Raw genomic sequence first — 13,080 nt, forward strand, 5'->3', positions numbered from 1 at the left:
CTATACACCAACATTAACGCACGCAACATACAACACAGAAATGCACACAGGGGTGGGGCACATTGCCACAGCCCCCTTAGCAATATTGATTTCTATCTCTCTTTTGGCCTTTCTACCTTCCTTTTTGACTTGTGTTTGCAGTTCCAAGTACTCTTTCTGTGTACTTTGTTTTTGGTCCCTTTTTAAACGCTCTGTAAAGTGCCTTTTTTCGATGAATATTTTTTTTTAAATTGATCTATTAAACCATTTTGGCCATTTTGTTTTAGATTTAGATTTGTCTACTTTTGGGATGTAATTGTTTTGCACTTCTAGTACTACATTTAAAAAAAAAACAGCCATCCTTTTTCTGTGGATGTTTTCTCTATTTTACTCCAATCTACTTATGTTAGTCTCTGTTTCATATCTTCATAGTTTGCTTTTCTAAAATTGTAAACCTTAGCTTTAGTCATTACTTTTTGGGTTCACTTCAAATGAGACCATGTTGTGATCTGAGTTTGCCAATGGCTCTCTGACCTCTGTTTTAGTAATTCTGTCTTCGTTATTTGAAAAGACTAAATCAAGGCATGCCTCCCCTCTAGTCGGTGCCTTGACAAATTCTTTGTCCAGATTTAACACCTGGGCTTCAAGACTATTTCTTATGTATAGTGCTACCCCTCTGTCTCTTCTGTCCTGCCTGTCTTTCCTATACAGTGTGTACCCACTAATATTATATTCGTCTCCATCACCCTCAGACAACCAAGTTTCTGTAACACCTATCACATCGTAGTTACTTGTTAGTGCAGTAGCTTCAAGTTCTAACATTTTGTTTCTCAGACTTCTAGCATTTAGATAAATACATTTAATCTCCCTTCTGTTCTTTTGTTTTCTCCCCCCTTCCTTTCTAGTTTAAATGCTTCTGGACCTCCTGAAAGATCCTTTCTCCGAGTAGATTGGTTCCCTTTTTGTTTAAGTGCATGTCAATTTAATGTGAAAAAAATGGACATGCAACAGTTGTAAATCATCTGAGTGTCGGGGAAAGTGACATGAACGGCTGGAGATGCCATCACTAGTGATCTAATGATAGACAAATAGGAAAAGACATCTCAACCTTGCCTTCATGGTATTCTTGATTGAGCCATTATGTTTGACACTGCAGTCAGATATCGGGCCTAGGAAGAGTAAGTGTGCAGTACCACTATGTTGACTGTACCGGTGAACTGGCGAGGCCATTTGATTGTCCATATTTCATCTACTCAATAGTGCTACATTTTGAAATATTAAAACTTAATAAATTCAATGACAAGAGTTTTGACAAGAAGACTTTCTTGATGCCTTCAATGTATTTTTTTTTCAGGGAATCAATTCACATAAGTAACCATGGTAACATATCGGGAGTACTGTGAAATCGCTGTTCCAAATCCATTGTATTGGCATTGCTGCTAAAATGTCACGGTTCATGCAGCGTAGATATTAACCCAGATTTAGAACATGAAACTGACAGTTCTAACTTTTTGTGTGTGTGAGTCACCTTAGCAATGGTCAATATAGCAGTTAAATGTCTAAAGACACAGTATTTCTGGATTTCTCAGTTGCATCTGGGATACAGGTGCTCAGTGTAGTTGGACACCAACTATCAGATGAAACAGATACATCTATGCTAATCACTTTATAGTGAACAAACAAACCTTTCAGCTCCTTTATAAAATGTTGCTTTGCTTTGAGCCGTCATTATTTCCCAGTATTAAAGCTTTGACATTGTGTAGTCTGCGATTACTGCTCTGGGAATATTCTATAATTCTTAAAGTACTAAATAACAGAGAAGAAAAATATGTAAAATCACTACTCTGTAATGTTGACAAGGATATATAACAGGATACAACAGGAACATTGCAATCTGAACAAGATTGAAAACGATTTTAAAGTAGCAGGCAGCGTAGGGGGAGCAATGACAAGAAGAACACTGCAGATGGAAGGAAAGTGCTACTGTTACTGTCTCGACTCAGCGACTGACACATCTACCCACATAGCAAACACATGCAATCAAAGACTGGCTAGATGAGACCTGCAAAACACAAGAGTGAAGTCAGGTACCAGTGAAGGGTGCTAATTGGAACTGGGATCAAAGGTGTATCTTAAGATTTTCACCAACCACTTTTTTTTAAATATGTAAATGACGATATACGCTGTAATTAGTATCTATCAGTGTATCTACATGTTTTATTTAGAAAGTGAACCACGAGGTCTGGAGGCAGCACTCTGCAATGGTTCCACACAACAAATAACAGAACAAGCAAGTAGACACTTAGATACATTAGCAGATATCTCAACAGTAATATCCAAATGGAGCTCATTCTACTTTAAGGACCACATTATGGAAAAGGTTGTGATACAGTTATTGTTCTGGTCCATGGGAGAGAGCGTGGTCTGTGCTCAACAGCTGGTTACACCGAATCTTAACTATTAACCTGTTCCACTGCAACACTCTGGCTCTTGTGAATGTAAGAATCACATACTGTAGAACCAAGTGGTGTTTCTTTCTTCCACTGGGGACAGGGGGACGGGTTAATGGTTGCAATCTGGTAAACCAGCTGTAGAGCGTAGACAGTTTGAGCCTTTTTAAGGACACAGGGGTGCTTTAAACTTGATAGTTTTAAGAAGTCACCAGTGACTATATTTATTGTTCCCTTCTAAAGTGCATACTCACATTCTAACAGAAAGTATGTGATTTATCAACACAGACATTTGTGTGAGAATGTTCGGAGACACACACACACTCTGGACCATGTGTACAACCGTTCCTTGTGTAGGAATGATGGTACTGCAAGATAAGATCAAACTCCTGGCTAAAGGTCTGCAATCTGTGCAATGTGTAAAATAATAATGTTCTCATTAGGTTTATGTTATTGATGCAAGTATTGATGAAATTGCGATGTTTGTCACATATTTCTTTCATAAATTATTGCTGTTATATGTTATTAATATTTAGTAGTATGATATAAATACTGATTATCACCACCATGATTATTACTTAATAAGCAGAATGTGATGTTTTTGTGACTCCCTTGTTTCAGTTGTGCTGGTAATTACAGAAGACATTAATATGATAATTTGTAGCAGGTGTGTAGGCTATTAAGAAAGCAAACAAATTCAGTTGCTGGATTCCCCAATACGATCAGTGCTATAGACTGTACTCATGTAGCAATTAAAGCACCAAGAGTGAATTCATGTAATTTTGTGAACAGGAAACAGTGCCATTAGTTTAAAGTGCAGGTTATAGCTGATGCCCGTCTCCGTATACTAAATGGCCAGATGGAGTCCACGATTCATTTATTCTTCAAAACACAGTGTGGGCAAAAAAAAAGGGAGCAGTGACAGACGGCTATGTTTACCTATGGCTATACAGGGGCATTTGAAATGCAAATTTCCACGTGCAAACATCTTTAGTGTCATTTATATTTATTTACACCTATAAACGTGTGTACGAGTGCCTTATGTAAGATTGATAAATCAAGATTTAATTATGCATGCAACAATTCTTAAATGTATGCAAGCAAAGAAATCAATGTATTCATGCATAAATGATAAATATAGGCCCAGGCTGTGATGACTGAAACAGTCATATGGAGTGAATCCAGTACATGCGTTAATAATACCTGTACTGAATTGCTATTGAAGTAGACTAACATTTCAACCTTTCAACCTTTCCTCCATCTAAGACTGCTCTCTGAAATATTCTGGTATTGACAGCTCTAACAGCGGGAGCTGCCTCTTGTCATTTTCTTATATAGAGTTGTTTTTTTGCCAATTCCTGATAGAACCAGCAAATCTTTGTATTACCAAACAACAGCTGCTTGTACATCTCTGTCCTTTATTGCACAAGAAGAAATGAAATCGAAAAAAGAAATAAAAGGTAACATCAAAGTGCCTGCCGTACAACAGGCAGCAGTCTTGCTGCAACAATGTACTCCAGTGACTTTTAAATGACCTCCTGTTATTGTACCCTTTAGTGGCTTGTTCACAATGGCCCCAGTGGGCTGTTGATGAGAAAGTTTACGAAACATGCAAGCGCAGTACTCACCCTGTATCAGCTTGACTATTACTCTGCTTCCTGTATCGCCTCCAGTGAAGTGCAAGTCATTACTGACTTGACCTTGATATCTCTTTAGGGTCCGCCCAATGTTAAATATCTTGCCGGCGAACTGGCTCTTTAACTCTTTTTACTCAGGCACTGGGAGAGACAGCCCTGCTTGCCATACATCATTAGAAAGAGGAGAGTCTAAGCCAATGGTCGGCAAATGGTGGTCTGCGGGCCAAATCCGGCCCACATATACTTCCTGGCAGGGCTGTACCTAAGGTTGAGCGAGAGCGAAACTTCATTTTAATATTACCGCAAGGGGGCTGTCATGGGGGATTCCCCGTACAACCTTCATATATTTCTTGTGAGTAAGCAGAAAATTAAGTTATTAAGTGTAGACAGGAATGCAGAATAACATAAAACACAATTCAAAAGTAGCATACATTTTTTTTTAATCCTTCATTGCGTTATGACAAATTCAATCAGAAATGGCACTTTTATTCTGCGATCAGCTTTAGAACACCAGGTGTGATAGATCTCCAAAGGTTCTTGTGTCAGCCAGTTTCATGCATCTGTTTTTAATATTGCATTCATTGTGGAATAAGCCTCTTCGCATGTGTAAGTAGATAGTAGTCTGGACATATACTGTATAGGCGCACCAGAATGATTCCAGATTTGCTTTGTTAATGAATTCAGTTTTCAGCAACGACAATGCCTGCAAACATACTACTAGTTCTAGTTGCTGTTTCGTCGATTGCGGGAAGCACTTTCTTTGCATGTGTGACAGAGAGAGAAAGAATTCAAACTGTAAATCTCCCTCCCGACCAAAGAAGGCGCTTGGTAAGGTGGATCGTATGCTTCCTCCTAGATGGACTGCCTTGACGGTAGGCGGAAACCGGAAGGTGACCATATTAGGGGGAGCGCGTAGTTGCATGTACCTGGAAGGATTCCATTGCAATCAGCTGCGGGGCGGGCCCCTATTGGAGAAACCATGGCAACGGGTTGTTTGCAAGGAGGAGGTTCTGGGTACAAAGGGGAAGCAGTTACGTTAGTACGGCCCCCTTGCGCTGATGACGGTATCCAGCCGGAGCCTGTGTCTCTGTTATTGTTTTGTTTTGTCTCTGACAGAGGAGGAGTGAGAGTCGGGAGCTGCAGCCGCGGAGCCAGCATTAGACCCGGAGCACGTCCCTCACAGCACAACACAGCACAGCACCAGCACTCACCACGACCCCGGAAGAAAGAGCACAGTTTCGTGCACGGAGGATTGTGGTTCAGGAGTGTCATTCTTTTTGTTAATAAGGACTGTAAACCTGCCGTGTTCCCCCCGATACCATCGCTGGCAAAAGGGGGGGGGGTGTTTATTATTATTATTTATTATAATTATTGAAATTAAAACACAGACGTTTTGGGAGAACTCTGGTCTGGACATTGCCTTTATTATCACCACTCACATCCTGTTCACAAGTGGTGTCAGAAACGGGATTTTACAATGGACCCTGCAGCACTGAACACCATGATGGAGGCTCAGGCACGTAGGCATGAAGAGACCTTGGCAGCGGTGATGGAGAGGATGAATGCCATGTTCCTCGCGGCCAACCAGAGGAGGGAACCGGTGGCCGAACCAGCAGTAGCGCCTCCGAAACCTAAAGTGGTGAAGATGTCGCTGGAGGATGATCCCGAGGCCTATTTAACATCCTTTGAAAGGCAGGCGACAGCAGCCCTATGGCCTCGGGAGTGGTGGGCTACCCAGCTGGGACCCAATCTGATCGGGGAAGCCCAGGCAGCCTACCACGCTTTAACCCATGAACAAGCCATGGATTATGATCTTGTAAAGAAAGCCATCCTTCAGCGACTGGACATCACGGAGGAGACGCACCGCCGCCGGTTCCGGGAGTACCAACGCCCAGAAGGAGTCCGACCCCGAGTAATGGCCCAGCAGTTGGTGGACCAGGTGACCCGGTGGCTCTGCCCTGGTGAACGCACAGCAGAGGAGGTGGCTGAGATTGTCACCATTGAACAATTTATACAGTTGCTGGGGCCAGAAGCCAGTAATTGGGTCAGCCGGCACCGGCCCACCACGCTGGACGCCGCGGTCAGGTTGGCTGAGGGGTACGAGGACTCTATGCCCACACCGCTGCCCACCCCGATACATTCCACGCCGACCTTCATCAGACCCAGGATGGCGGGCCCAAGGCCGGGGCCCCTTCACCCACACACACCCTTCACGTCTGGACCAGCACCCTCACGTTCCCCAACGGGTGGCCTCGCTCCACAACACTGGAGGCCGAGGTCAACCCCCAGCTGGGGTAGAACAGGGGCCCCCTCCCCGCTGTCAGGTTGGCAGCGGGACAATCAGGCTCCGTGGGCGCCTCTCCCTCTGGAATGTTACCGGTGCCATGGGGTCGGCCACCTTGCCCGGAATTGCCCCTCAGCAATGGAGTGTGGTGCGGCTTCGCATTATTTGGTACCGGCGACAGGTAAGTCCAGGGGTAATGATTGGGAGGGACCTTGTATTGTTGATGTGCGGGTTGGTAATGTGAGCACCCACGCATTAGTGGACTCTGGGTGTGATCAGACCTTGATTTCGGAAACTCTCTTAGAAGGGGTACCTTGGTGGTCACGTGGGTTAGTGGTCATCTCCTGTATCCATGGAGATAACAAGGACTACCCCCTCACTAAATTAGATGTGACCATTGGTAGTCACACCCGCCGTGTAATTGTGGCGGTGGCAAAAAGGTTGCCATACCCTGTTATTTTAGGTCGAGACTGGCCATGTTTCGAAACAATTATAAACCAAAAGGTAGAGCCAGTCTCCGGTAAGGCCATAGGAGCAGCGGGGGAAACTATTGGAGATATTTTTCCGCTGCATGCTGATCTGTTCCCCTCTCGGTTCCGCCCAAAAAAAACTAAACGAGAGAGAAGGGTGGAAAAATGGGAGGGCGCATCAATGACACGAGGTTGGGGTTTGGTAGGAGACTCCTCCACGTCTGATAAACGCCAGGGAAAGGGAACTGGGATCCAGTGTGACCGACCGGGCCGAGTTACTGAGAACCCTAGTGCTGAGGCTACCATATCCCCGCTCGATATACCGAAAGTCTGGGACCGAGATGTTGATCTAGCGTACGAGCAAAAAAATGATCCTACGCTGGCTAACCTCTGGGGGCAGGTTCGGTCTATCGAGGGGAAGGAAGTAGATGGCAATCGGCCGCTCACATACCCTCACCACATTGTGCTTGGGCATTTGCTGTATAGAGTATCCCGAGCCCCGAGCACAGGGCAGACTGTAACACAGTTACTCGTTCCTCAGTCTTTTCGACATGAGATCATGCGGTTGGCTCATGATGTCCCTTGTTCGGGCCACTTAGGTAGCGAAAAGACTCAGGAACGAATATTGGCTCGATTTTACTGGGCGGGAGTGTACAGTGAGGTGAAGCGGTATGTGGCGACCTGTAGAGAGTGCCAACAGGTAGCGCCGGGGCGGGTTCGCCCGGCTCCATTGGTTCCACTGCCCCTGATCAATATCCCCTTTGAACGCATTGCAATGGACATAGTGGGTCCATTGAGCCAGTCTGACTGTGGATATACGCATATTTTAGTAGTGGTGGACTACGCGACCAGATATCCAGAGGCAGTACCATTGAGGTCCACTAGTGCATTGGCGATTGCAAAAGAGTTAGTGCAGATCATAGCGAGAGTAGGGATCCCCAAAGAAATTCTGACTGATCACGGAACTAATTTTATGTCACGGTGTTTAAAGGAACTGTATAAATTATTACAAATTCGATCCATTCGGACCTCCATTTATCACCCGCAATCGGATGGTTTGGTGGAACGTTTTAATCAGACATTGAAGCAGATGCTGAGGCGGTTTGTCAACCAGGAGCAAAAACATTGGGCTAAACTCCTTCCCTACCTGATGTTTGCCGTGAGAGAGGTGCCTCAGAGCTCGACCGGGTTTTCTCCCTTTGAGCTGCTGTACGGGAGACAGCCACGAGGGGTCCTTGATCTTGTAAAGGAAGGATGGGAGGAGCAAAATAAAGATGCTAAAAACATAGTGAAATATGTAATTATGTTGAGAGATCGCCTGCAATTGGTTGGTCATTTGGCACACGAGAACTTAAAACAGGCTCAGCATCGGCAAGAGCAGCAGTACAATAAACAAGCACGGATTCGGACTTTTCGGCCAGGAGATAAGGTACTGCTGCTACTTCCCACTTCGGAGTCTAAACTGTACGCTAAGTGGCAGGGACCATATGAGGTGACGCGGGCAATTGGTAATGTAAACTACGAAATCAGACAACCCGATCGCCGGAACAAAACTGAAATTTACCATATTAATTTATTAAAACCCTACAATGAAAGGGAGGCCCTGTTTATAGCCAATGACAGTATAGAAGAGGATTTTGGTCCCTCTGTCAGTACACCAGCTACAGTTAACATTCCGATGGGGGAACAATTACTTCCTGATCAGAAGTGTGAACTCCGTGGGTTAGTGAAACAATTTGGTGATGCTTTTTCTGACTTGCCTGGCAGAACTAATATGATTGAACATGCTATTATTACTCCCGCAGGTGTCAGGGTTCGAGAGAGACCGTATCGAATCCCGGAGAGTCGCAGGGGTGCCGTTGGCCGGGAGGTGAGGGATATGCTCGAGCTTGGAGTCATTGAGCCTTCCCGGAGCGAGTGGAGCAGCCCGATAGTGATGGTGCCTAAGAAGGACGGCTCCACTCGGTTCTGCGTGGATTTCAGAAAGGTTAATGCCATCTCCAAGTTTGATGCATATCCCATGCCTCGGGTAGACGAGCTCCTCGACCGACTGGGAGGAGCGCGGTTGATTTCGACTTTGGATCTGACGAAGGGATACTGGCAAATTCCACTGACCCAGAGTTCGCAAGAGAAAACTGCTTTCTCTACCCCGGGTGGCTTGTTCCATTTCCAGACCATGCCCTTTGGGTTGCATGGAGCCCCGGCCACCTTTCAGAGACTGATGGACCAGGTCCTAGCGCCCCATCAGCAGTATGCCGCTGCATACATTGATGACGTGGTGATTTTCAGCTCTACCTGGAGAGAGCATATTATTAGACTTTCGGCCGTCCTACAGTCTCTGAGGGAGGCGGGGCTGACGGCTAACCTGGGCAAGTGTGCATTCGGCAAACAAGAAACCCAGTATCTTGGCTTCCTTATGGGTAATGGGCGGGTAAAGCCGATCGCTTCTAAAGTCCAGGCTCTAGTGGAGACGGCGATCCCGAGAACCAAACCGCAGGTGAGATCACTATTGGGGTTAGCAGGCTATTATCGCCGCTTTATCCCCGAGTATGCCACCATAGTTAACCCCTTGGTAGAGCTCACCAAAAAGACGGCTCCAAAAATAGTTAAGTGGACAGGGGAGTGTCAGGGGGCCTTTGACACGATTAAGAGGAGACTATGCCAGGCCCCAGCACTTATTTCACCAGATTTCAGTAAGGAGTTCATCCTCCAGACCGATGCCTCCCAGATTGGTCTGGGGGCGGTCCTGTCCCAGCAAGTTGACGGGGTAGAACACCCGATTATTTACATGAGCAAAAAATTGGCTCCACGGGAGATTAACTACTCCGTCATTGAGAAGGAGTGTTTGGCCATCAAATGGGCCACTCATGCCCTTCGCTATTACTTGCTGGGGCGTTCTTTCACTCTTGTCACTGATCATGCTCCTTTAAGGTGGTTGCATACGATGAAGGACAATAACGCTCGGATAACTCGGTGGTATCTGGCGCTGCAACCCTTCCACTATACAGTGAAACATCGTGCGGGTAAGGAGCATCAAAATGCAGATTTTTTTTCAAGGGAGGGGGGCCCATTGGGGAACTTAGAATTGGCCGAGTGTGCCTTCGGCATCACTCTGAGGGGTGAGATGTGTGACAGAGAGAGAAAGAATTCAAACTGTAAATCTCCCTCCCGACCAAAGAAGGCGCTTGGTAAGGTGGATCGTATGCTTCCTCCTAGATGGACTGCCTTGACGGTAGGTGGAAACCGGAAGGTGACCATATTAGGGGGAGCGCGTAGTTGCATGTACCTGGAAGGATTCCATTGCAATCAGCTGCGGGGCGGGCCCCTATTGGAGAAACCATGGCAACGGGTTGTTTGCAAGGAGGAGGTTCTGGGTACAAAGGGGAAGCAGTTACGTTAGTACGGCCCCCTTGCGCTGATGACGGTATCCAGCCGGAGCCTGTGTCTCTGTTATTGTTTTGTTTTGTCTCTGACAGAGGAGGAGTGAGAGTCGGGAGCTGCAGCCGCGGAGCCAGCATTAGACCCGGAGCACGTCCCTCACAGCACAACACAGCACAGCACCAGCACTCACCACGACCCCGGAAGAAAGAGCACAGTTTCGTGCACGGAGGATTGTGGTTCAGGAGTGTCATTCTTTTTGTTAATAAGGACTGTAAACCTGCCGTGTTCCCCCCGATACCATCGCTGGCAAAAGGGGGGGGGGGTGTTTATTATTATTATTTATTATAATTATTGAAATTAAAACACAGACGTTTTGGGAGAACTCTGGTCTGGACATTGCCTTTATTATCACCACTCACATCCTGTTCACAGCATGGGATGAGAAATCACCATCGGGGTTGAAAATGGATCACAGACAAAAACGATTACGTACCTGGGAATGCTGAGGTTGTCAATGCGAGCAATGAAATTGTCTTTCAGACGTACAATAAAGTCAATTTGGAGTCATTTTGGGTTACCTTTCACTTACAACATATTGGAATGTTAAACTAATTGTCTCTTAATACTGTAGATACAACACATATGTTATATTATTTTAGTTATATTTATTTGGAGGTTACAAAGACGTACTATCACAATTGTTACTTCTTTTTTCCTTTTTGGTTTGTTTTCAACTGGCTTGACCAACTTTTTTTATTGACAAGTTTTATTGCCGTTATGCCTTGTGCCATGCTGCAACACATCTTTTGGGCGGGGAAGTGGGGGGGGGGGGTATAGCAAATTGCCCACTCTGTGGCTACCCGCGGGTCATTTGGCTCACCATCAAATTTAATTGCCGACCACTGATCTAAGCTTTCAAACGAGGTCCGACTTGTGTATTTCCAGTAGATGACCATACTAGGAGATAGGCTTGACAGCGAGTGTTTTGGAATGTTGCTGCCGCGCTGATAACAGACATACCTCAGTGCAGTACACAAACATGAAATGGTGACATCGAAAGCACAGAAACTTATTTTTTCCGATAAATTTATACTCAGCAAGGTCTTCTGTAAGCAATGATAACTGTATCAATACTGGAATAAGTGATGGGCCGTACAGGTCTCTAGACAAACGCAAGGTAGTTTTACTGCTAATAAACATCCAGGTTTATAGTTAACAGGGCACACTTTCATGCACAGTAGTGTCGTTTCTGGTCAGAACACCACGTCATTGATTTCACTGACAATGCCTGATGAAAGACAAGTCCATGTGTGTGGGTTGACCGGACATCCTCCGCTTTCGTGGCACTCAGAGGAGGTCAGTGTTTGTGTTGAGTTTTAGTTCCAACCAAATTGGCTTTATGGTGCACTCTGCACACCACCTTATTTCTAAAGTGAATGTTTCATTTTTGGCCATCCTTTACGAAATAGGGACCCTATTCTTTGATGAAAGCAAAGAAGGGAAGGCAGGGGATCTCTGGACCTTTCAAAATATCACAACAATACACACTTAGAGCTGTGTGAAAGGTATAGAATCATACAGGGTTCAGGCTAGACAAGCTAATATGGTATAGGAAAGGAACACAGCAAAATTGTATTCAGATGCAGTCTTATGTAAGTTAAATCTGGTTTAGATAAAGCAAGACACTTTTCACCTATTTAGTGGTAAATCAGGGGTCTTTCACCAATGTTTCTCTCCAGCCTTCTTTTGAAGACTTAAAAAGATGGATTTTTAATGAAAAGATGAAACAGGGTATTTTTCATGAAGCTGCAATGACTTGAAAAATATCTAGAAATGGATTAAATTAGAATAGTATTTTAAAATAGAAAACAATTATTTGGAATGGAAAGTGCAACAGTACAATGATGAAATGAGCAGTGAAATCTGATAAAAGGCAAAACATTTAATTTGGTTTTAAAATGCATTATTTGGTACAGGCACAACCACATGCTATGTAGGATGTCATACAGTCAGGGGCGTGCAGATTCTGGCAGTGTAAAGTTGCCATTCTTTGCTAGGGATTCCATAGGGTGGCTCACATTGGCTCTGGTCCTCTCTCAGGTACAGCAGACCCTACTGTCCAGGCACCAGTGAGGTCCGAGGTGTAAAAGGGCAATTGGCTGCACTGTTGTGAGAAGTTGCAGTGAGGGAATATAATGGTATATTCTAAATTGAGAAGAGTAAACAAGGTAAAATAATTAGCAGTCTACATTTAAATAAATAAATAAAGTTTAGTTTAGAATATGTAGAAAATTCACTGGCAAAAAGAGACTAGCAATTATGTATTCATTACTGTTTAGTCATATAATTACTTGATAGAATTCAAAATGTAAATAAAATATGTAAATACCCACTTGCTTACCTTTGTTGGAATAATTGGAATTTTGTGTTAGCATTTTGAAATGCATCACTCAATCTATCTCTGTATCAATAAATCATTAAATGACTTGGCATAGTGTTGTACTTGGGCTATTACTGATTCTTTACACATACACCACCATGCAGTCCAAGGAAGGTAACATTTATTCAAGAATTCTGGCAACGTAAATTAATAATTTGGTTTGCTATCCCATGTTAACTGCGTTTGTTTGCAGAGGGACCACAGTAAGAATTCTGCAATGCAGCATCGCTATAAAAAACAGCATTCTTTACTGAATAGTTGCTGTTTCAATAGCCTTTTCTTTAAACGACAGTATCATTCACATTCAATTTTATTCTTTAAAAAAAGTGTCCTTTAACTGTTACATATGTTTGTTGTTTATCTATCTGTGCACTTTGCTTCTTCAGAAATCAGACCTTGTTGGCATTCTATTTTGTGTACAATCTTAGAAGATTTTTTT

The 13,080-nt window shown here is 44.2% G+C and overlaps 1 protein-coding gene across 1 annotated transcript; it reads left to right on the forward strand.

Annotated features, from left to right (window-relative positions):
- Window positions 1-4,840: 4,840 nt before the first annotated feature.
- On the forward strand, window positions 4,841-10,496 carry LOC131706853 (zinc finger and SCAN domain-containing protein 29-like). The gene is made up of 2 exons (XM_059008720.1): window positions 4,841-6,531; window positions 10,297-10,496. Exons 1-2 carry the CDS (start codon window positions 5,544-5,546, stop codon window positions 10,305-10,307), a joined length of 999 nt encoding a protein of 332 aa, XP_058864703.1. The 5' UTR covers window positions 4,841-5,543; the 3' UTR covers window positions 10,308-10,496.
- The last annotated feature ends 2,584 nt before the right edge of the window (window positions 10,497-13,080 follow it).

This window comes from Acipenser ruthenus, chromosome 37, assembly GCF_902713425.1.
Source record: "Acipenser ruthenus chromosome 37, fAciRut3.2 maternal haplotype, whole genome shotgun sequence".
Taxonomy (NCBI): Eukaryota; Metazoa; Chordata; class Actinopteri; order Acipenseriformes; family Acipenseridae; genus Acipenser; species Acipenser ruthenus.